The sequence below is a fragment of the Bubalus bubalis genome, chromosome 17, assembly GCF_019923935.1.
Source record: "Bubalus bubalis isolate 160015118507 breed Murrah chromosome 17, NDDB_SH_1, whole genome shotgun sequence".
Classification (NCBI taxonomy): domain Eukaryota; kingdom Metazoa; phylum Chordata; class Mammalia; order Artiodactyla; family Bovidae; genus Bubalus; species Bubalus bubalis.
In genome coordinates this window covers 59,272,743-59,296,740 of record NC_059173.1, presented here as the reverse complement: position 1 = coordinate 59,296,740, position 23,998 = coordinate 59,272,743, and the positions used below count along the sequence as shown (strand labels likewise).

The following is a 23,998-nucleotide window of genomic DNA, read 5'->3' as shown; positions in this document are numbered from 1 at the left end:
TCCAATACTTTGGCCATCTGATGGGAAGAGCCAATTGATTGGAAAAGACCCTGATGCTGGGAAAGATGGAGGGCAGAAGGAGAAGGGGGCAGCAGAGGATAAGATGATTGGATGACCTCACCGACTCAATGGACATGAGTTTGAGCAAACTCTGGGAGGTGGTGAAGGACAGGGAAGCCTGGTGTGCTGCAGCCCATGGGGTTGTAAAGAGTCGGGCATGATTTAGTGACTGAGCAACAACATCTCAGTAAGACAGGAGAGATAAAGATACAGAGTTGACTGGATCAAAGAATCTCCAGTAGGAGTCAAGATAGTACAGCAGCCCTGGAGTCAAAATCAGAGAAATTCAGACTTATTTTGTGACCCCTAATTGAAAAAAACCTGTGAAAACAATCATTATGTTGTTCTGAATTTATTTTTAAAGCATTACTTCAGACTTCTGTTATTCCACTCAAGAGGGAATAACAGGGAGTTTATTTACCTTCTTTCCTGAAATAACCAAAAGTCCAGGCGAAATATATGAAACAATGGTTTTCAAGACAATGGATGTTATCAAACAAAGGACAGTGATGACTGAGAGGTGAGAAACAGATGTTGTGAGTTCTACGCTCATCCCAGCTTAATGTCTGGAGAGAGGCTATAGGCCGTGATTGCTTCCCAGGTAGCTCAGTGGTGAAGAATTCGTTTGCCAATATAGGAGACTCAGGTTTGATCCCTGGGTCAGGAAGATCCCTTGGAGGAAGAAATGGCAATCTGCTCCAGTATTCTTGCCTGGGAAATGCCATGGACAGAGGAGCCAGGTGGGATACAGTCCATGGGGTCACCAGGAGTCAGACGTGACTGAGTACGCTTGCATGCACAGAGAGAACCCAGGCAAAGTCTTGGAAAAGCCAAGATATAGGGAGTGGAGCATGGAGTTCCGACCTCCTCTGAGTGCTCCACTCTCCCTGAATCTCCAAGTGTTAATCAACCCAGAAGCTCTCCAGATCTTGTCTTTGTGGAATTTTATGGAGGCTTCAGTACATAGGCACAGTTGATTAAATCACTGGCCATCTGCGATTGAACTCAACCTTTATCTCTTCTCTCCTCCCAGGAAGTTGGGGTAGGACTAAAAGTCCCAACCCTTTATTCATAATTGGTTCCCCAGGCAACCAGCCCATCCTTAGGTTACTTAGGGATTTTCCAAAAGCTGCCTATTAACAAAGACGCCTCTATCAATCTCTTCATTTAGGAAATTCCAAGAGTTTAGGAGCTCTGTTCAGCAACTGAGAGGAAGAAAGACCATATATATATTTCTTATTATAAGTCTCAATTTCACTGGCAGTTTCTTATGAGGTTATATGCATGCCTAACAAATGACCTAGCCATTACCTTCCTAGGTAATTTGCCCAAGAGAAATAAAAAGTTCACAGCAGCTTTATTTTTAATAGCTTCAAATTGGAAATAACCCAAATGCCCATCAACAGGTGAATGGATAAACAATGTGTAGTGTGTCCAGAGAATGGAATATTACTCATTAATGAAAAGAAATGAACTACTGATACATGAATGGATCAATCTCATGATGAATTTGCCCCACAAATGAAGTCAGGCAAAAAGAGGGTTCATTTTGAAAGAGTTTAATTCATATAAAATTGTAGAAACGCCCCAAAACTTACCTGTTGAAGTTCTAACACTCAGTACCTCAGGATATAACTATTTAAGGAGATAGTATTTTGAGTTTCCCTGGTGGCTCAGATGGTCTGCCTGCAATGCAGGAGACCCAGGTTTGATCCTTGGGTTGGGAAGATCCCCTGGAGAAGGGAATGGCAACTCACTCCAGTGTTCTTGCCTGGAGAAGCCCACAGGCAGGGGAGCCTGCTGGGCTGCAGTCTGTGGGGTCACCATAGTCTGTGCAGCTGCAAAAAGTCAGACATGACTGAGAGACTAACACTTTCAGTACTTTAAAGGGGTTGTTGTTGTTCAGTCTCTCAGTCGAGTCAATTCTTTGCGACTCCAGTTAAAATGAGACCATTTGAATTAGCTCTAATCCAATCTACCTGGCATCCTTTTAAGAGGACATTTTGAGTCAGATGGATGCAAAGAAAAAAATCATGTGAAGTCTCGTGGAAAATATTTCCATCTACAAGCTGAGGAAACAGTACTCAAATCAACTCTGAGAACACTTTGATCTCAAACTTCTACCCTTCAGAATTGTGCTAAAATAAATTTCTGTTAAGTCAGCTGTGTGTGTGCTAAGTTGCTTCAGTCATGTCTGACTCTGTGAGACCCTGTGGAGTGCAGCCTGCCAGGCTCCTCTGTGCATGGGATTCTCCAAGCAGGAATACTGGAGTGGGTTGCCATGCCCTGCTCCAGGGGATCTTTCCCACTCAGGGATTGAACCTGCATCTCTTGTGTCTAACTTGTATTGGTAGGTGGATTCTTTACCACTAGCACCACCTGAGAAACCCTGTATTAAGTCATCCAGTCTGTGGTATTTTATTATACAGTCCTAGAAAATCTGCTTGCAAAGCAGGAAACTGGGGTTCAATCCCTGGGTTGGGAAGATCCCTTGGAGAAGGGAATGGCTACTCCAGCATTCTTGCTTGGAGAATTCCATGGACAGAGAAGCTTGGTGGGCTAATGGGGTCGCCAAGAGTCTGAAAGGCCTGAGTGACTAACACTTTAACTTTTCACTTTCAGCAAACTAAGGCAGTGACAGAAAACGGAGTATGGAGAGCTGAGGATGGGGGAAGGATGGGTCAAACGGATTACATAGGGGGACAGGAAACTCAGTGGGGTCATGGGTATGTGCATTATCTGGATTTTGGTGATGATTTCATAGACAGAGACATATATCAAGGCTTCTTAAATTGTATACTTTAAATATATATATTTTTATTGTGTGATCTGAATTCTCAAGAAAGCTATTAAAATGATTTAACTTTTACACTGCTTTTTGCAGTAGTGTGTTCCATATCTTTGTTAGTTTTAATTATGATGGTACACTTTTGTATTTTTATTAACAATTCCTTATTATAACTTTAATTTTAAAATATTGGTATTTTTATGTTGTAATAATCTTTAGCAATACAATTTTATTTTTCTGTGTCTTTATCTCATGGTGTGATAGGCATACCTCATTTTATTGTATTTTCCTTTATTGCATTTTACAGATACTGTGTTTCTTACAAATCGAAAATTCATGGCAATCCTATGTTGAACAAGTTTTTTGGCATCATTTTTCCAAGAATGATTGCTTACTTCATGTCTCCGGGTCACATTTTCACAATTCTCACAATATTGCAAACATTTTTGAGACATGGCCCTCCAGCAAGAAAGATTACAACTGACCGAAGGCTCAGATGATGGTTAACAGTTTTTAGCAATAAAGTATTTTTAAACTAAGGTACATACATTGAATTTTTTTAGACATAATGCTATTGCACATGTGATAAACTACTGTATCGTATAAGCATAACTTTTATATGCCCTGCTGCTGCTGCTAAGTCGCTTCAGTCGTCTCCGACTCTGTGCGACCCCATAGACGGCAGCCCACCAGGCGCCCCCGTCCCTGGGATTCTCCAGGCAAGAATACTGGAGTGGGTTGCCATTTCCTTCTCCGATGCATGAAAGTGGAAAATGAAAGTGAAGTCGCTCAGTCGCGACCCCATGGACTGCAGCCTACCAGGCTCCTCCATCCATGGGATTTTCCAGGCCAAAAAAATTCCTGTGACTTACTTTATGCTAAAGGTCTGGAAGCAAACCAGCAATATCTCTGAGGTGTACTTATCTACATAAATAGGCAGTACAACCTAAAGATTGGAATCTTTAAGAATTTTTTTGTGGTGATTTAGAACAGGGATTATGGGCTTGAATACAGGTCAGTTGTCTGTTTCCTCCTCTCGTTAATTTAAAGATCCATAATTTCCTTTTTCATGTGTAGTAGGCACTGCCTCTCTCCTGCCATCCGAATTTTCAGATGTTCCCAGATATGCTGGATGATCTTCAGAATCACCTGGGGAAATTCATAAAACATAGATTCCTCTGTCCTATCTGTTGCTATTCTGATTCAAGAAACCTGGAGTAGGATTCACAAAATTAACCTTTTAAAAAATGTACTTATTTGGCTGGGCTAGTTCTAGTTGTGGCGTGCAGAATCTTCAATCTTCATTGTAGCATGTGGGATCTTGTTTCCTGACCAGGGATTGAACCCAGGCCCCCTGCACTATGAGTGGGAGTCTTAGCTACTGGACCACTAGGAAAGTCCCTAACCATTTTTTATTATAGAACATTTCAAACATGTACAGAGTGGAAGGAATAGTATAATGAACACCCATACACACATTGCTTAATTTCAACAATAATTATCTCCACGACCCAGTCTTTATCCCCATCTTCTCCCTTTAATAAAGTCTGACACTGTTTCCACTGTTTCCCCATCTATTTCCCATGAAGTGATGGAACCGGATGCCATGATCTTTATTTTCTGAATGTTGACTGCAGTCATGAAATTAAAAGACGCTTACTCCTTGGAAGGAAAGTTATGACCAACCTAGATAGCATATTCAAAAGCAGAGACATTACTTTGCCAACAAAGGTCCGTCTAGTCAAGGCTATGGTTTTTCCAGTGGTAATGTATGGATGTGAGAGTTGGACTATAAAGAAAGCTGAGTGCCGAGGAATTGATGTTTTTGAACCATGGTGTTGGAGAAGACTCCTGAGAGTCCTTTGGACTGCAAGGAGATCCAACCAGTCCATTCTGAAGGAGATCAACCCTGGGATTTCTTTGGAAGGACTAATGTTGAAGCTGAAACTCTAGTACTTTGGGCACCTCATGCAAAGAGTTGACTCATTGGAAAAGACTCTGATGATGGGAGGGATTGGGGGCAGGAGGAGAAGGGGACGACAGAGGATGAGATGGCTGGATGGCATCACTGACTCAATGGACGTGAGTCTGAGTGAGCTCTGGGAGTTGGTGATGGACAGGGAGGCCTGGAGTGCTGCGATTCATGGGGTCGCAAAGAGTTGGACACGACTGAGCGACTGAACTAACTAACTAACTCTCCCTTTAATGCCATTGATCTGTTGTTTTTCAGAATTTCTCTGGGTGATTGTGATCAACACATAGATCCACACACATAGTTAAGAGGCTCGATAGTATTCTAATTGTGCATATTAAAATGTAGTCAGTTTTCTATTAACATTTAGATTATCTTCAATTCTTTGTTTATAAAGAAAAATATGTACAACTAGACACACAGTCTTGGCAAAATACTTAGGTCTCAACTACAGGTTCAAGAATTACACCTTTTATTTTCTTTAAAAAAAATTTATTTATTTATTTGGCTGTACCCACCTTAATTGAGGCACTCGGGATCTTTGATCTTCATTGTGGCATGTGTGATTTTTAGTTGTGGCATGTGAGATCTAGTTCCCTGACCAGGGATTGAACCCAAACCCTCTGCATTGGGAGCATGGAACCACTGGACCACCAAAGAAATCCCTACACTTTCATTTAAAATGTTTTTCTCATTGAGAGATTTATTGGAAACACAGGAAAATATTTAATGACTATTCCTTAAACTGCTGATCTGAATATATAAAAGCGAATACACTCTTAGACACATGGGAAATACAAAATAATCATAAATTCTGCAAGCCTACAAAGAGTTTACAATCCCACACTGGGGAAATATAGTAAATTCCTTGTAAGGTGACTTTGTAAATTTGCTTGGGTCAGAGTGAGAATTGAGAAGTGGTAGTGAAAGGAGGGCCTTCCCAGGTGGTGCAGTGGTGAAGAATCCACCTGCCAATTCAGGAGACACAAGAGACACAAGTATGATCCCTGGGTGGGGAAGATCCCCTGGAGGAGGGCATGGCAACCCATTCCAGTATCCTTGCTTAGAGAATCCCGTGGACAGAGGAGCCTGGCAGCTACTGTCCGTGGAGTCACCGAGAGTCAGACACGACTAAGTGCGCACGCTATGAGATGAGTTAGAGGTAAAAGCCTGAAAATAGGTGGGGTTTATTTACAGAGATGGTGGACTCTGACTAGCTGTTTGTACAAGAGCCTCAGTCTATTGTGAGGTTTTTTGTCTTTCCAACTTGAGCATAGCAATGTGCTGACCTCATAAGGAAGTGACAGCTGCTGAGAGAAACTAAACCATAGTTCGACTCCTCCAATCACACTGGGAATAGGGTGTCAGGACTACAGTCTGAGCTCTGGGGTTTAGAACTGACTCAGTTCATTCCGTTTCATAATGATGAGGTAGCCAACAGTGGCAACGTGGCAGCTGAAGGCGAATGTAGATTGGTGATGAAGAAATAACATCAGAAAACCTTTTTGGAAGTCCTTTAACATTTGGGATTCCCAAATTTTCAGAAAAAGAAAAAATTTCGAACTTTCTAGGAAAAAAAAAATGTTCTGTGCAACTAAGGAAGTAACTCTTGTAAATTAAATTCTATTTGGCCCCAAATAGCTCAGCTGGTAAAGAATCTGCCTGCAATGCAGGAGACCTTGGGTTCAATTCCTGGGTCAGGAAGATTCACTGGAGAAGGGATAGGCTACCCACTCCAGTATTCTTGGGCTTCCCTGGTGGTTCAGCTGGTAAAGAATCGCCTGCAATATGGGAAACCTGGGTTCGATCCCTGGGTTGGGAAGATCCCCTGGAGAAGAAAAGGCTACCCACTCCCGTATTCTGGCCTGGAGAATTCCATGAACTGTATAGTCCATGGGGTCACAAAGAGCTGGACACGACTAAGCAACTTTCACTCACCTTTATTTAATATTGAAAGAAAAATATGCCATGATACATAGACTAAGTAGTTGTAACAAGAACAACAACGAAAAATGCTTGGTTAAGTAAGTTTATTTTTCTCTCATAAAACAGTCCATGCCTTCCGGCATTGAAGCATTGAGGGACTCTGTTTTCTTTCAACTTCTTCATCTGTTCTCTTAGAGTATTGTCTTTGTAGCTAGTATTGGCTTTGTTTCAACCATGTTTTCAAATGAGCAGAAGGAAAGCAGGAAAGACTGTCGAGGGCAGGAGGCTTCATCTTTAAGGAAATGAACTAGAAGTTAAGGGCTTCGCTGGTGGCTCAGATGGTAAAGAATCTGCCTGCAATGCAGAAGACCAGAGTTCAGTCCCTGGGTCAGGAAAATAACCCCGGAGAAGCGAATGGCTACCCACTCCGGTATTCTTGCCTAGAGAATCCCATGGACAGAGGAGCCTGGCAGGCTACAAATACATGGGGTCACAAACATGCTCAGACATGACTGAGCAACTAACACAAATAGACTGAAAGTTAAACTCATCAATTCTGTTCGCATCTCACTGGCCTACATTAGTGACTTAGTCACATTTAATTCCAAGGTAGGAAATGTGTGCATGACCATGCAGGTAATATTCAGGAGCAATAAAGTGTAAACTGGAGGACAGTTAGTAGTCTAGCACATAGAGTCTGAGAGAAATAGTTCTTTCTTTGAAAACAGGTTTTTTGTAGGATTTAATTACTTGATTTTTTATAGAAAACAAACCAAAATGTTATGTGGCAATAAAGCTCAGACCTTCTTAAGATTTTGTATTTTGTAAAGGATTTTATGAATTAAAAAAAAAATCTGTTTACTGGCAACTTTGCTTAGCACAGAAGATATTAAATTAGTGATTATTTTCATGCATTATTGACATATATTCTATGTCTACCTAGTAAAGGGGCTTCCCAGGTGGCTCAGTGGGTAAAGAATCTACCTGCAATGTGTTTGACCCCTGGGTTGGGAAGATCTCTTGGAGAAGGGAATGGCAACCCATTCCAGGATTCTTGCTGGGAAATCCCATGAACAGAGGAGCCCGGCGAGCTACAGTCCATGGGGTCACAACTGAAGTGACATACACACCTAGGAAAGAGAAACAATGGAGTGTTATGTTTGTCTTATTTACTTTTGGAATCTTATTCCAACGTTTAGGAGCTTAACACAAGAAAAAAGCATCAACTCACATAGCTTGTGAGATCAAGAATCTTAGAATTAAGCAGCTCAGCCCTGGGGAATTCCCCGGTTGGCCCAGTGGTTAGGGCTCTGTGCCTTTCACTGGCAGGGCTTGGGCTGCATCCTTGGTAGGGGTGGGGGGGGGGGCGCGGGGGTTGAATTCAAAGAAAAAAATAATCTCAGACCTTGGCTGGATGAGGGGTTTCTCATGGAGTTGCAGTCATCTGAAAGCTTGATTGGGTTGGAGGACTCACTTCAAAGCTGACTTACGTGGCTGTTGGCTGAGGCTCCATTTCCCCACGAGGAGACGTCTAAGTTTTCCCCATAGCAACCAGCTTTCGCTAGACTGAGTCACCCACAAAAGAGGAAATGTAAGAGAACAACCAAAAACATCTCTTATAACCTGATCTCAGCAGCAATATATTAAATTTGTACAATTTGCTCTATTCTATTGATCACAGAGACCAATCCTGCTATAAAGTGGCGGCAACTACACAGGAGAGTGAATACCAGGAGACAGGAATCACTGGGGGCCATCTTTGAGAATGCCTACGGTAAATGAATACTGGAGAATGCCTACTTGGAGAAGGAAATGTCAACCGACTGAAGCATTCTTACCTGGGAAATACCATGGACAAAGGAGCCTGGTGGGCTACAGTCTATGGGGTCGCAGAGTTGGACACAACTGAGTGACTAAACACCACCACCATAACACCTAACTTTTTATTGGAAAAAAAGCTGCAGAAAATCTATCATTTTTAAAACAAAACTGATTATTAGCTCCAAAGTTTGTCAGAGCAAGCAGACGTGAGGTATTTAACTGTGTACAAGAAAAACAGTTGACACATTTGCCTGGGATGACTAATTTCATTAACTTCTCAGGAGCGTTGAATCCTTCAGATTATATTTGATTAAAATGTCTGCTCTTCACTTTTGCTGATCAGAAACGGCTTCCTCAGAGCGAACATGGTCAGTCAGATGTAGTTTTTTGAAAACTTTCAGAGGTTAAGGTTAGCAAGTGAATTTCTATAAGCATTGGTTCAGTTTAAAGTCATAGGATCCTTTAATGTTGTCTAAACGGGGAGCTATATTTGGGGATTTGGCATACAGAGGGTCTGCGTTGGATCAGGTCTCAAAATACCTAAAGGATTTCCTTAAACAGGCCCCTGGTCAGATACAACAGGTGTTTTACTTCTAATTTTGGAAGCAGAAGCAGGCAGTTTAGAGTGAGGCTGATCTGCACTCATTTAGCAGGAATGAGGATAATAAGTAATTTTGTCAGGACATCAAGTGTAGAGATGACTGGAAATGTGTTAGTCTTCTAGTACTCTGATAACAAACCACATTTTTATAAGATTACATAGAATGGTGATGAATTCTGATTAGAGCCTCTGTTTTCTTAGTATTTAATGATTCGTTTAAAAAATACTGTAAGTCAACTGTAGTGTCAACTAGAGTACTTGTTTAAATGATCGTATTCATTTGTACAATTGTGAGTGAATTACATTTTTGTAATGGAAAATAAAGACATGGTAGTGTTAATGATGTATTTGGTTTCCTTTTCAAAGTGTTTCAAAGGAATCTGGGGGCTTTAAAAAATAGTGATATTCCATTAAAAAAAATGTATGTATGTAAGCGCATTCAAATAAGATTAAAATATAGATAAAGCTTAAGATAGAAAATATGCTTGAAACAGTATTAGCCACTCAAAATGGAATTATTGCACATATAAAAGGTGAGCAAAGCTTTTTAATGACTTCTAAAAATTAATGTAATCACGAACAATGTAGTCATTAACATTTCAATTACAAAATAAGGCTTGATAAATTTTCAAACGTGAGGCCCCTGGAAATATGTTTCTAATATGTTCTCAAGATAATTAGCAATGCAGTTGTCTAGCATGCTAGACACAGTAGATTTTCCAAATACCTATTGATTTGGAGATGAGCTTCAGAACTCTTATTTCTAAATTACATAAATGTTAGGAAAGGCATGATTTTCTTTTGGCATATATGAAAGTCTGTTGCTTATTAATACTACAGAATCTACTCATTTTAAGAATTCGATATTTAAGCTATTGTTTAGATATTACTTTGCTTTCCATTCCTCTGTGGGTTTAAAAGGCAAGTCATATTTATAAAAAGAAAATGCCATATTGTAAGTAGTGGCAAAACTGGGCAGTTCTTTTTGAGTGGAATGAGAGTGCAATCATATATTTTAAATTATATATTTTTGAAGAAGGAAAAGCAACAGGTTTGACTTGAAACTAGATTTTTCTAAAAGGGATTCTGAAGTGTATTTCTCTACAAAATGTACAAAATTCAATAGTGGGACAAGAAAATTCATTTAGGTCAGAATCCTTTTTTTGCTTTCTCTAAAAACAGCACCATTGGATATTTGAATCTTTAAACCTTAAGAAATCAAATCTAAACGTTCCAAGGAGAGTGAACACACGAGTCATTGTTTGCACCAAGTACTGAAAACAGATTTCTCAAATAGAATTTTCAGTAATTTGCACTGGACTCTCACCATCTGGCCTGCCTTGCCCCCCATTCCAAAGAGTCTGTTTGACCACATGTCTAAATCTACAGTAACTAACTCTTCAGCCTCCCCAGCCCCACCCTGCCGCACCATGGCTTCAAGAGTAGATTTTATGATTAATCGTGTATTTAAAAGACTGGGATACCAGATGCTGTTGTACTTGAATAAAAATAAAATTCTGGTGTCACAAAAACAAGCTGGATAAATTCTAGGTTCTAAAGGCATACACTGTCATTCAACTTCGCAGGGTGGGAAGTTGAACAGGAATCCTCCAGCAAACACCGCTGGAACCCAGGGCACGTCCAGCACGCTATCAAACAATTACAAGATGGTTTTTAAAAAGGGGGGAAAAAAATCTTAAGTTTTTCCGACTAGCGACACCCCTTTGTGCTGGGGTGGGCAGCTGTAGTGGCAGGGTGAACCAAAATGTCTGTGGCAAAGACATCATCTTGCTATATACCGCCAGAGCTGTACTTCTAGTCTCGAATAGGAATCAGCAGTCCACGGCTGATTTATGGACAGCCTGTATCGCCCCGCACGATGCGAGTTCCAGGAGCCTTCGCCAATTAGGTCTATTTTCTGCTTAAGCCGTTAAAGCCACCTCCATGGAAACGTCAGGGGAAGAGGCCGGGGCGGGCGGGGGTGGGGGAGGGGAGCAGACAGGTGCGCCCTCTGTTTGGAAATACACAAAGGGCCGACCCAGCGGCCTCCGTGTCCCTGGCAACTCCACGCACGCAGGGTGCGCGCACATCCCGCAGGCCCGCGGCGCAGAGGGCGGGCGGCCGGGCGGGGCGGCGCGCGCAGGTCTCCGCGCATCTGCAGGCGGAGACCCTCGGCCTGCTGGAGGACGCGCGGTGCCCGGGAAGCGTGAAGCCCGCTCCGGGTGGCGGCGGCGGCGACCGTGCTGTAGGGACTTGTAGTCCGCGCGCCTCCCGGGCGCCTCCCCTCACCGGGTAGGCCGGCCGCGCGTCCCCGCCCGCCGCAGGCCGACTTCCTGCCGCTGCCCAAACTACACCTCCCGCCGTCCTCACCGCGGTCGGGGCCGAAAGCGAAAACACATTCTGGGCTGCGAGGGTGCTGCCCTCCCGCCGGGCGCCCCCGCCCACTCCCCGCCCCTCCGGCGCCCTCCTGCGAGGTGGGGAGACGATCAGGCCGCGCCTTTCTCTCTCGGCTTCTTCGGCTCCCGGTGTGGGGCCCGCAGGCCTCGCTTTCACCAAGAGTCTCGGCCGGCGCGCTCGGGTTGCGGGGGTTTCCTCGCTTCCGCCGGGTCTGGCGAGGAAACTTGTGTGTGTGGGGGGGGCGGGACCCCGGGGCCCCAGTGGCTGAGCCGGGCGGCGAGGCCCGCGTCAAGTGACTGCTCGCTTGCGGGTTTTGGTGAATTCCCCGCCTCGTTTCCCCCGGGCGCGTGGCCCCGCGGGAGGCGGCCGCGTGCGCCCGGCCATGCACTAGGCAGGGCTCCCTATGCGCGCGGACCGCCGCCTCGGGCCGCCGCCGCCTGCCGCCGCCCGCCCAGCGCGAGCCCGAGCCCGAGCCCGAGCCCGAGCCCCAGCCGCTGCCCGCCCCCGGCCGGGGCGTCCAGGAGCCGGCGGCGCGGCCATGTGGGGCTAGCCCGCGCCGCGCCGGGCCTGCTGCGCGACCGGCAACATGGAGGCGGCCGTCGGCGCCCCCGACGGCGGCGACCGGGGCGGCGCGGCGCCCCGCGAGGACGCGACGCCCATGGACGCCTATCTGCGGACCTTGGGCTTGTATCGGAAACTGGTCGCCAAGGATGGGTCGTGCTTGTTCCGAGCCGTGGCGGAGCAGGTAACGGGGCGGGGGCCCGGGTGGGAAGCGGCGGGCGGGCTGTCCCTCTTCCCCCCCAACCCGGGCTGCGCGTGGCCCCGCAGGCGTCACAGCGGCCCATTGTCGCCCCGGAACCGGACGCTGCCCTGGGACTGGGAGCTCCGAATCGAAACTTAAAAACCTGTAAATGATCTGGGTGTCGTCCCTCCTGGCGAAGAGGTAATGAGTTGAAGCTAGCCCGTGAGGCCTGCCGGAGAGTCTGCACCCTTGCTGGAGGGGTGGGAACTTGGCGAAATGCTGTTTTTCGCCTCCCCTTTTGGCTTTACAAGCACAGCGTTCACACCAGTACGCAGAATGTTTACTAGAGGAGGTGGTGCACCAGACTCGACTCGTGGGATCATGACTTTTTTTTCCCCCCTGTTACTGGACTTTGGAGCGTGGGGAAGCCAAGCCCGCGGATGTCCGCCTGAGTCAGGAGTGGGGGAAATGTGCAGTTTGGGAAAACCAGACTTTAGAAAATGTAGAATGTTTGCACAGAATTGTCTTTGAGTAGATTTCACCTTATTTTAATGTCCTGCAAGGCACTGTAGGTGAGCTAAAAAAAAAAATTGACTTAGAAAAAGTGTTTTAAAGTTGGTAGTGGGAAGGAAGACTGTATCTGGGGTCCTTTAGGTCCTTGGCCGAATTCTTCCCCCTTACTGATTAAAAGCACTTTGTAATACAGTTCTTGGGAGGATGTTTCTGATTTATTTTTTTTGGTAAGAGAGCTTATTCCCTATTATGTAACACTGTAGTCGGTAGGTGTGCAGCCACCCAGATCCATCCTGTATTGAAAAATAGCTGTTGAATTAGTTGGACATACGTTTCACATTACTGTCCTGGTGGGTATTTCCTACCGTTCCCAGTCTGCTTCCCTTTGGCCTAAGATCTACTCCTTCCCTCTCCTGCCTGCCTTTGGAGTTTTTCTGTTTGTCTTTCTCTCACCTTTTTTAATGCTAAATAGCTTTTGAAATTTCTTATTGTGAGTAAATGTTTTCCTAAACATCTATAGACCAGTCTATTCTTGTTTTTTTTCAAAGTCCAAAGACCAGCCACTTATTTTCCAAAGGTCCTAGTTTTCACATCAGCAGCATAAGATCTTTTTTTTTTTTTTTGGAAACAAGAAATTGGTGTAGCTGGTCCAAACCTTTGCATTTTGTGGCTGGCATTGTCATTCAAACATTCTTCGCAAAGCTCCCCAAACTGAGCTGTGTCTTTTCCAGTTCAATCGATTTCTCTTATTTTTAGAATTTTTAAAGATGTTCTAATGTTGCTTTGGGAGATGTTCATACAAACAGATCCCAGTCTTTACTATTAGTAGGTAAACAGTCTATCCCATTCGTGAGTTTTCCGGATCACCATCTGTCCTGCTTCGTCCGCCTCAGCCTCCTGAGTCTCCTCATCACCTCCAGAAGCAGAGGGAAGATGTGGAAGTGAATTCAATCCCTATTGAAACATATTATTGGCTCTAGCAAGAGTTTGGTAAGGAAAGAGGTGGAAGCAAATAGAAATACGAGAAGTATGGTGCTTGTTTGGAGTTGGATTATCCACATCATAGTTTATATTGAAGCAGAAAGGTGTGGCTGGTTTTAGAACTACATACCATAGATAATTGGCAAACTTGATTGTATAGACTCTCTTTTTAAGTAGAAATGAACAATAATAGCTAGCTGGTTACACTAAGAGCTCATTGCTAACAGTAGTTAATGCATTTTATTACATCTCACTGTGATGGGATTTAAATTAGGCATGAGGGAATGTCCCTTCCACTTATGGGAGGCTGACTTTTAGTATACTGAGCTTATAGAAAGTTTGCCACGGTGACTCTTGGGGCAAACTCGGTTCTTCCGTAGGCATGGACCACAGGTATAGCCTTCATGGCCAAAGGTGGCGTGTGTGTTGGTGGTGTGGAGGGAAGTAACGGCATCCTCAGGCTACTCTTTAACGGTGTGCACAAAGGATTTACTTTTTGCCAACAATTTCTCCAGTAATATTAGAATAACTACCATTTCTACCAGGGAGTCGCAGTAAGTGATCTAAATGGCAGCCTTTGGCGGGAGAAATGTAGGGGGAAAGACTTGATATAGCCAGAGTCTTCCCCTCCAAATTACCTGATTTAAATAACCCCTTCCCTTTTTACGCTTCTGGCCTAGGGCCTGCAGGAGGCCTGACCTGAATCAGCTCAGTGGCCCTGGAGCTAAAAATAGGGCCCTCTTAGAGGGCTTGGTGAAGCAGAGTGTGTCAGCCTTTCTCTGTGTTTATTATCTCTGTCTGCCCTAAGATTGGAAAGCCTCCTATTTCTAGGTTATTTTCATGTATATAATAATTTCCAAAGATATTTGTCATACCATTTGAATTCTTCCTGAGTGCCCTTGAACTTGCTTTTCAACAGTTGTGATTTAGCCTCCTTTCTCTTGACATTCCTTTGCTCTATAAAGCCCCAGCACCCTGGGCACCTTGCACTGAGAATTTTGCTTCTGAGTAACGGGTTCAGATTTCATGTGCTAATGAAATGTTTGTTAAAGGAGAAAAAACATGCCTGTCATTGTGTTTGATGTAAAATCATAAGCTTTATTCACTTATGTCTGCCACCTGTTGCTAGGTAAATGGCTATAAGACTAGCTTCACTCTGCTAATGGCAGAAATGCCCTATCAGATGACACTGGTTTACTCAGACTAATATGTTGATTAATAATAGCATCTAGCATAGCTTCTGTGAAGGAAATGTTACTAAATGTCATTTGTCGAATGGGCAAAAAAATTGTGTGGTGGTGGTTTTTGCATTTGGATGGATAGTCCTTCCAGTACTGGAGGCTTAGAGTATATAAGGACGGATGCTTTTTTGTAGTTCCTAAAGACATCAGTGTTCGCATACTTGTTAAGCTGAAAGCCTGCTAGTATGCTGAAAACCAATGCATCACTAACCTCAGTGCATCGTCAGAGTATCTGAATTGAATGTAAAGGGACCTGCTAGCTCTCCAGGCAGTTGCGCCTCTTGGTTCCGTGGATATAAATGAGCCTTGGCTGTTATCCAGAGAGACCTGTAACAGGTGCAACCGGAGCTTCCCTTTTTCTGAATTCTCTGCTCACCGTGAACATAAGGGAGACTCACTCAGTTGAAACTGTAACTCTTAAAGCTACTTTATAGTGATAGAAATTCTCAAGAACCCTGGATAGTAGTTTTGAGATGTTATTTTAAATGTCTGTTTTTTTCCCTCCTACTTTGACCTTGTAGGGTAGCAGGAACACCTTAGTTTGGGACACCTAGTAGTAGAAAACAATCTTAATCTCCTTTTTTTTTAGCATGGAAAAGTATTAGAGACTGGCCAAATACTTCCCTGGTGGCTCAGATGGTAAAGTGTCTGTCTACAATGCAGGAGACCCGGGTTCGATCCCTGGGTTGGGAAGATCCCCTGGAGAAGGAAATGGCAGTCTACTCCAGGACTATTGCCTGGAAAGTCCCATGGACAGAGGAGCCTGGTAGGCTACAGTCCATGGGGTCGCAAAGAGTTAAAGGGTTTCAAACCAAAGCTTTAGACTTTTATTAAGAGGCAAAATGCCAGTAAGTTATTCTTTGGTTGAACTAGTTGTTTAACAGAAGACAACAGAGGCTGCAAAGTGAGAGGGTGTGGCTCATCTTCGTAGTATGGCTTATTTCCGTTGGTGCTTTAAGATTTGGGGCAGAAGAGTGCGTTTATAAGCCATTGATAACACACAGAGACACGATTGCATCCTCTGTGCTGCTCCCTGGATGTTCTTTCCAGAATCGTGTAAGCCTGACAGCTGAGGATTTAAGAATGAGTGCCTTAATTTTTCTCAAACCATGGTGGACTTACATTTATACATAAGGCAAGTAATTCAAAGTTACTGGGAAAAAGCAATTTCCCTATTACAGGCAGAAAGCCTCAAAGACTTATTTTTTTGTTGATGTCACCTCTTCATTCTCTTTTCCAACAAGCCGAGGATGAAGCGGAGCACTGCGTAGCGGGGATTCTGTCAGCTCTGCTTTGTGACGAGCAAAGTAATAGTAGAGGGGTGGCCAGGAGAGGAAAGTGTAAGTTTACAAAAATTTCCCCAAAGGCATGGTCTCAGTGACCTAAAGGAGAAATGGTAATAAGCTCTCCATCGAGTGACCTCTGGCTTAAGAAGTACTGTAGTTGGTATGTGGTATGTCAGCTCTCAGGTTAGCGGAAGAGGTGAGAGTGAATGCAGTTAGAAATGACGGAAAGGGAAATGGAGACTGACATGTTGGTGGTGAGGTCGCATTGGGTGTGAAGGAAGGTGCTGGGTCATAGCTTCATAGCGTCTTCTCACGGAGGGATTGAGAATGTGCTGCTCTTTCTTCCACAGGTGCTGCACTCCCAGTCTCGCCACGTTGAAGTCAGGATGGCCTGCATTCATTACCTTCGGGAGAACCGGGAGAAATTTGAAGAGGTGATTTATAATTTTAAACGTGTAATGGTGCCTTGACTTATAGGTACATGATAGCTGTTCGAGTGGTCTAGTGGGAATTTCACAGGTTGGATCTGATTGTAGGTTATGAAGATAAACCTTATAAAAACGAACTGCTTTTTTGAATTCAAATTCAAATCCATAGTCAGCTGTGATTTTTTTTTTTTTAAAGGCCATCTTGTGGTGTTCATTTATTCAGACATTTAGAAAGTTTCTGTGACAGATGGATCACAGAGCTGTGGAGGCTGGAAGGGTGACTTGGGTGGGACCTGAGCATATTACTAGTGAGCCTTGTCTGACACGATCAGGGAGGCTAACAGGTTTCCGTGATTGGTGACCCCCTGTGAACTGTAAAAAATTGCATACCTTGGAGTATAAGAAATATACTGAGCATAGCTAATGTTGAGCCTCTGATTTTATCAGGAGGTATTTATAGATTTTTAATTTACAGGGTTCATCATTATGAACCACATATCAGAACATTGTAATTATGTAAATAATGATTAGTAGTTAATAGAATGTAGTAGGTTAATTAGTACTTAACAGAATATCTTATCAACTGACTGTAATTTTCTTAGCAGTATATAGTAGGCTGTGAAATAGATGCCACGGTGACCTATTTTCACTTTACATTGAAAGCCTTGTAAGATTTACTGGTTATTGATTTTATGACATAGAATTATCATCTGACAATCTTTAGTGGTATTTTCTCCCCGTTGACTGCCAAAAGAACATTGACACTTGGCACATAACTCAATTCTAAGACTTAATAGATAAATAGTGTTTAAAGGTGCTCTTGGGTTGGAATTCCTATTTGTAAGCAAAATTTTATTACTGGTGGCATTTTTCTGGATGCCATGTTTTAAGATGAACGGTAATATATTCCAGGAAGGAGAGTTAGTTACCTGCTTGATCAGAAGATTTGAAAACTTGTCTTATTTTAAAGAGCTGGTAATGTGGAGGCTAGATAAGACAGTATTATGGTGGAGAGGAATAGGGTAGAGAGGTGGCCTTTAACTATTTGAAGAAACTACAAGTGAATTAGTTAACATTGGTTCCAGAAGGTAAAGCTCTGTTGACAGTAGTGGAAATGGCCAGCATTTGTGTCAGCAGGCATTAAGTGCTTTGCATATATTTATTCAGCTCTTACAGTCTTAGGCGGTATGATCAGAGGGTGAAAGTTCTGAGGGGGAAAGTTTCACTTTCTTTACAATGAATGCCTGTACCGGTTTCTATGGACCAGAAGTGGAAAAGACTGTCTAGGGTAGAGGGGTGTGCCTTTTTGTTGAAAATGTTTAGTCAGGGCCTAGGTAAGTACTTTCTGATTATTAAGAAGAATCAGTTGGATGCAGGCTTATGTCAGACCACAGCTTACTTAAGTCTCTTGCAGCTTTGAATGGTTCTGTGGGGTTGTTTTATTTTTTTTAATTCTATAAATAATAAATTATAGAGAACAGTAGCCTCTGATTGGTGGAATATTTCAAATATGTGGCTGTTTTAGTGCAAGTATGTATTTAAACTTAGGATACTTTTGGAAATTAGAGTATATCATCTATAAAAGAATTAATCTCTGTCTTAAAAAAAGGGCATTTAAAAGATTTTTATAGACCAAGCAGTATATTTTAATGTTTTTAAGTATATCACTTTGCTAAATTAACCAAGACTTTAATTGAAATAAAACTGAAACTGGTGTTTCAGATGAATGTCTTTTAGAGCTTTCTCAATTAAATTAGTGCAACTGCTATGAGTAAAGCAAAAAATGTAATCATATAGCTCGAATCAAATCAGATTTTTTTGTGTGTTTTTGTTAAAATAACAATGAGACAAGCTGGATTAGAAAAGTATTGTTGATTCTTCAAAATATCTTTAGCATTATTAGTTCTTGTCTTTGTTTTTAGTATAATTGATCTAAGAGACAATGACTATTGACATCTGTTAGGAAACTGATATTTCTTAGCTCCTGCATCTGTCTTCAGCTCTCTTCTAAGCATTGGCCATTGCCCAGTTAGTCTTTGAGTGCTGCTGTGACCATGTAAGTTCTCTGTTGGTGTCACCTGCGTGACCTTGCACCGCCCCCTCCCTCCGTCTGAGGGGCCTGCCTCTGCTCTGGCACAGGCAGGAGCGCTCACCCCATAACGCGGCCGCTCTTGCTGTGCAGGCGATTCCTCCCCACTGCCGCCGCCTCCCAGGGTGCCGCCCACCCTCCAGACCCTGTCCAGGAAGTGGTTCCCGGCAGTGTTTCCTCCTTTAAATTCTGCTGTATCTTTATGATGTTTTCTTAATATTTTGTACATATTTTCATATTTAGATTTTTTCTGTGTGTTTGTGTGTGTGTATATATATATATTACTATTACTGTTGTAACCAAGGTTTTTGTAAAAATTCAGTAATTCACAGTGAAGAAATTAACTTTTGGTGGCTTTCTAATAGGCCTTTTTCCCTTTTTGCAGTTTATAGAAGGGTCATTTGAAGAATATTTAAAACGTTTGGAAAATCCACAGGTATGTAGTAATCTTGTAATATATTCTGTTTTTTTTAATATATTAAATAATGTATTCCAAATTCATTACAGTGTGAGATTGGTATTCCAGTGTAGGGAGGAGTTCCTGCTTTAGGTGCCCGTGTAATTGGAAGACAGCGGGTGCTGTGCACCGTGTCGTGAGCGTTGCCTCAGTCGGCACAGTCATGCTTTCTTGATCTGCGTGACGGCCGCGAATGTAGTATAACAGACCTGAAATGACGCTGCCGAGGATTTCCAGAGTGTGGTGCTGGTGTGTGGATCGGGCTTGGTGGACAGGGCGGTGTTTGACTGCTTCCTTATTAGGCAGCTGACAAGACAGGTTGCGTCCATTCCCCTTAACGTGGTCGCGTGAGACGTAGGAAGAGGCTGTTGAGGGTTGAAGGACAGCGCCCCCCACCGACCCCCCCGGCCAGCACTTTCTCAGGCACTTGGAAATCAAGAGAAGTTTTCTGTTTGCTATTTTCTCCTCTCCTGCTGAGAAAACTAATGCTCTTTGTGTAAAAATCCAAATGTTAACGGAAGGCCATGTAGAATGTTCCCTCATCCCCAGAGATAATCACTGTTAGATTTAAAATGACAACAAAGAAGAGGCCAAGAGGAGTCAAATAGGGAGGAAAGGGTATACTAACAGGGGTAAGGTGTTTGATCATTGTGTGGGGTCTCTTCCATTCCCCGACTCTAATCTGAGTGCTTGTTGTGGGCTAGGAAGACCCAGGCCCTGGGGATGCAGAAGTCACTGGGCTTTGGATGCTGTTCTCAGGCGTGTTCCTGTAGTAGGGAAGGGTGTCCTGAGAAGTGGAGGCATGATGGTGTTCTCAGGCGTGTCCCTGCAGTAGGGAAGGGTGTCCTGAGAAGTGGAGGCATGATGGTGTTCTCAGGCGTGTCCCTGCAGTAGGGAAGGGTGTCCTGAGAAGTGGAGGCATGATGGTGTTCTCAGGCGTGTCCCTGCAGTAGGGAAGGGTGTCCTGAGAAGTGTAGGCATGATGCTGTTCTCAGGCGTGTCCCTGCAGTAGGGAAGGGTGTCCTGAGAAGAGGAGGCATGATGCTGTTCTCAGGCGTGTCCCTGCAGTAGGGAGGGGTGTCCTGAGAAGTGTAGGCATGATGCCGCAGTTGCTGCTGTTCGTCACTTCAGTCATCATCTGGCTTTGCGTGACCCTGTGGACTGTCAGCCCGCGAGTCTCCTCTGTCCGTGGGATTTCCCAGTCAGGAACACTGGAGTGGGGTGCCATTCTCCTCTCCAGGGGATCTTCTTGATCCAGGGATTGAACCTGAGTCTCCTGCATTGGCAGGTGGATTCTTGACCACTCTGCCACCTGGGAAGCCTGTGTCACAGATAGAAAAGATTAAACACCAGAATGTTAACAGTTCTCGCCGGCTATTCCTGGTGATTTTTATTTCCTTTGTAGAACATAAAGGGAACGACAAAGACCATTTATTTTTAGTCAGAAGAAAGCCCACAGTATCATTTTATGGTGATCTTTGTGAGCAGTTCTGGCTCTTGGGCTGAGAAAGGGTAGAAGAGACATCCCAGAGAGAAGGGGACAGGCAGGGGAGTGAGGCGGTGGAAGGGGACTGGAGACTGATTCGGGGGCCTGCAGGGGAGGGGCGGCAGGTGCTGCCGTGAACGCCTGGGAACAGCTGTCTCCTTCCCAGGGTGCTGGTCGGCCAGGTGTGTCACTCCCAGGACACTCCCCTCCCCACGCTGGGCAGGCCTTCTCCAGATGTTGCAGGTATCTTCCAAAGAGAACAAGTGTTTGTTCTTATGAGTGATAAATATTTCTGTCCGTTTCTCTTTCTCCCCGATACATGGAATGTATGAAAGGAGAAGAGAAACGTAGTCAACTGATAAGCTCCATTGCCTCACCCAGTTCTCAGAGAAAGAGAACTTCCTCCTTTTTTCTTAAAAGTATCAATGGAGCATTTTGAAAAATGCCTCAAAAAGAATATATTTTTGTCAGCTTTACAGAGGTAAAATGGACATGTAATAGGTGTTTTAAGTTTATGATTTGATGAAATCTGACAGATGCATACAGCTGTGTAATCCCCACCACAGACACGACACAGGGCGTTTCCACCGCTCCAGAAGTCTCTCATACCTTTTGGAGTAGAGACCCCTTACACCCACCCATGTGCAGAGTTTTGCCTTTTCGAGACTCGAACAAATAGAATGGTATAGTTTGTAGTCTTACGTGTCTGGCTTCTTTGACTTGGCGTAATGGAAGCATTTTGAGATTCATCTGTGATGTACTTTGTGTGATAGTTCATTTTTATTGCTGAGTGGCCATTCATTGGATGGATGTACTGCAGCTTGTTTTAGCAATTTACAAGTTGATGGATACATGATTTCTTCCCAGTTTGCTGCTGTTATTAAAGCTGCTAAGACTATTTGGTTGCAAGTCTTTCTATGGACGTATGTTTTCTTTTCTCTTAATTAATATTGTTAATATTATTGAGAGTGGAATCCCTGGGTCATATGGTAAATGCATGTTTAACTTAATGAGAAATTGCTAATCTGTTTTCCAAAGTGGCTGTGCCGCTTTGCTTTGTCATTAGCAATAAGGGAGAACTCCAGCTGCTCTGCATCTTCATCAACACTCGGTTATCGTCAGCCTTTTAAGACTGTGTCTGTGGCTGCACAGTTAGTGGCTGTGTGGTGGGACCTCGTGGTCTTCACTCGCGTTTCTCTAGTAATGAGGAGAAACCTCACGTGCTTATTTGCCATCCGCATGTCTTTGTTGGTGAAATGTCTTGCTCATAGATTCTGTCCTTTATTATTTTGTTTTTGTTGAATTATAAGAGTATTTTATATGGAGTATAATAAATTCTGTATTGGATATATATTTTCCAGGACTTTCTTCCTATTTGTATCTTGTCTTTAGTGTTCTTAATAGTGTCTTTTGAGGAACAAAAGTTTGCTTTTGATGACTATCTAAGAACATTTAATTAGTGTTTTTGATACAGTATGGTTCTGTACAACATTAAAAATAGGTTTTGTAGAAATGCTGAGCTCTTACCCACAATGACAAAGTAGACTAACCATAGTGTGTTGTGTAAGTGAAATTATAGCGTTCAGGTAGAAGACAGTGATAGAACATAAATTTAAAAAAAAATCAAAATTGTTAGAGAAGGCAAGCTATAATGGCCATTGTCTACTTAACCAGACTACAACAGAATTTGTTCTGAAGATTAAGTACTTACAAAACTGTGCCTTATTTGAGATGTAGTGTCGTGTTGACACCTGAAGTGATGCAATACATTCCGCACAAAACGGAACAGCTTGGGTTTATGATCTCAGCAGGCGGTTTCAGGGAAGGATCTCCTCTGTACCAGAAGGTATTGCTTGTGGAGTTGATGAGAGGCTGTGATTGTTAGGCAGAGGCTATTTTAATAAATCTGTTTTAATGTATGGCACCTATTTCATTTTGAAAAACAGAGCCAACTTTAAAGATTTATTGAAGTGCAAAGTCTGTGGGGAAAGATGATCCTCTTCTGAGAGGATTTCAAACCATCATCCGAAATCCTTTTCTTATCTCAAATCTCTCTTCTTTGAAGGTGAAAGTGGCAGTGTTCACTTACTATAGTTCTTATTTTTAGTAACTCTTGGTATTAAGTCTTTACTAATTTCAGAGGTGGTTTAGGAATACGTTCTCATGGTCAAAGATTTATTACAGAATGAAGAGTGAAAATCCTTACTTTTCCTGTCATCTTTAAATTCCTATCTCCACTGTCTCTAGTTCTCTTTCTATGTGTATGTGTCTATATATATTTAGTTGTGCACAATAGGATTATTTTACTGACTTACTTTTTCCACTTAATAGTCTGGAGTGATCTTTTGAGGTCATTTCATAGGAATATAGCTCATTCTTTTTGGTGATTGCATGATATTTCCATACATAGTTTGGGTGAATGACAAATTATTTAATTATTCCGTATCTATCAGTGAAATCTTGGGGCTATCTTTAAAAATTTTTTTTTAAATTATTACAGATAACTGTAGTGGCCATCCTTGTTTATATACATTTTTGTGGACATATGAAATATTTCTTTAGGATAGTTTTATAGAAGTTGAATTGCTAGGTTAAATTAAAGAGTATTTAACTTTTTGATATATACTGGCTATTTCCTTCTGAAAAGCTTAAGGACTTAAAGTGACTCCTTTAGTACTAAAACTCCTGCCACACGTTAAAATGATTCCTGGCACACTGCTTTCTTTGTGCCTTCGATTATTCTGGAGAGAGCCGACCTGCCCTTTTTCACCCTTTCTGACCCTTGAGCTCTGCTTCTGGGCAGTGTCCTGTCTCCTGGGCACACACTCTGTGCTGGGCTCTGTCTTGAGTGCTCAGCTGCAGTCTTTGCCTTCTGCAGGTTCTCAACTTAGAGACACTACTTTGTCATCCTGCCACATTAATAGAAATTCTTACTCCAGCCCTGTTACTAAGGATATTTGTTACCAAGACTTGGGCTGCTTTTTAGTGTATATTGTAGCCTGTTTTATAAAAATATTTTTATAGTATTCTCAGTACTACTAATAATGAGCTCTTCGGGCCATTAAAGAGAATGCATTTGAGTCAGTTCCAGGATGAACCTAGAGCCAAGTAAGTTAGAGAGAAACAAACACCATATATTAACACATATATATGCAATCTAGAAAAATGGTACTGATGAACCTATTTGCAGGGCAGCAGTGGAAATGCAGA

At 43.0% G+C, this 23,998-nt stretch overlaps 1 protein-coding gene and 2 long non-coding RNA genes across 4 annotated transcripts in view; 1 reads left to right on the top strand and 2 right to left on the bottom strand.

The window, feature by feature from the left end:
- Window positions 1–6,833: 6,833 nt before the first annotated feature.
- LOC102415264 lies at window positions 6,834–7,798 on the bottom strand. The gene is made up of 2 exons (XR_327870.4): window positions 7,731–7,798; window positions 6,834–7,100 (listed from the first exon to the last, which is right to left on the bottom strand). It is a non-coding gene; the product is annotated as an uncharacterized LOC102415264 (long non-coding RNA).
- Window positions 7,799–7,814: 16 nt separating this feature from the next.
- Window positions 7,815–12,153, bottom strand: LOC102416028. The gene is made up of 3 exons (XR_006640113.1): window positions 12,128–12,153; window positions 8,152–12,059; window positions 7,815–7,876 (listed from the first exon to the last, which is right to left on the bottom strand). It is a non-coding gene; the product is annotated as a protein FAM246C (long non-coding RNA).
- Window positions 12,034–23,998, top strand: part of OTUD4 (OTU deubiquitinase 4) — a 43,028-nt gene continuing 31,063 nt past the window's right edge. The window contains exons 1-4 of one of the 2 annotated variants that reach the window (XM_006062127.4): window positions 12,189–12,310; window positions 13,714–13,810; window positions 16,679–16,762; window positions 19,231–19,281. In XM_006062127.4, coding sequence (XP_006062189.3) covers window positions 16,715–16,762; window positions 19,231–19,281 — 99 coding nt within the window. In that variant the 5' untranslated portion in view covers window positions 12,189–12,310; window positions 13,714–13,810; window positions 16,679–16,714. Of the gene's footprint in view, window positions 12,311–13,713; window positions 13,811–16,678; window positions 16,763–19,230; window positions 19,282–23,998 lie in introns of both variants that reach the window. The other variant, XM_006062126.4, reaches the window with a different exon arrangement.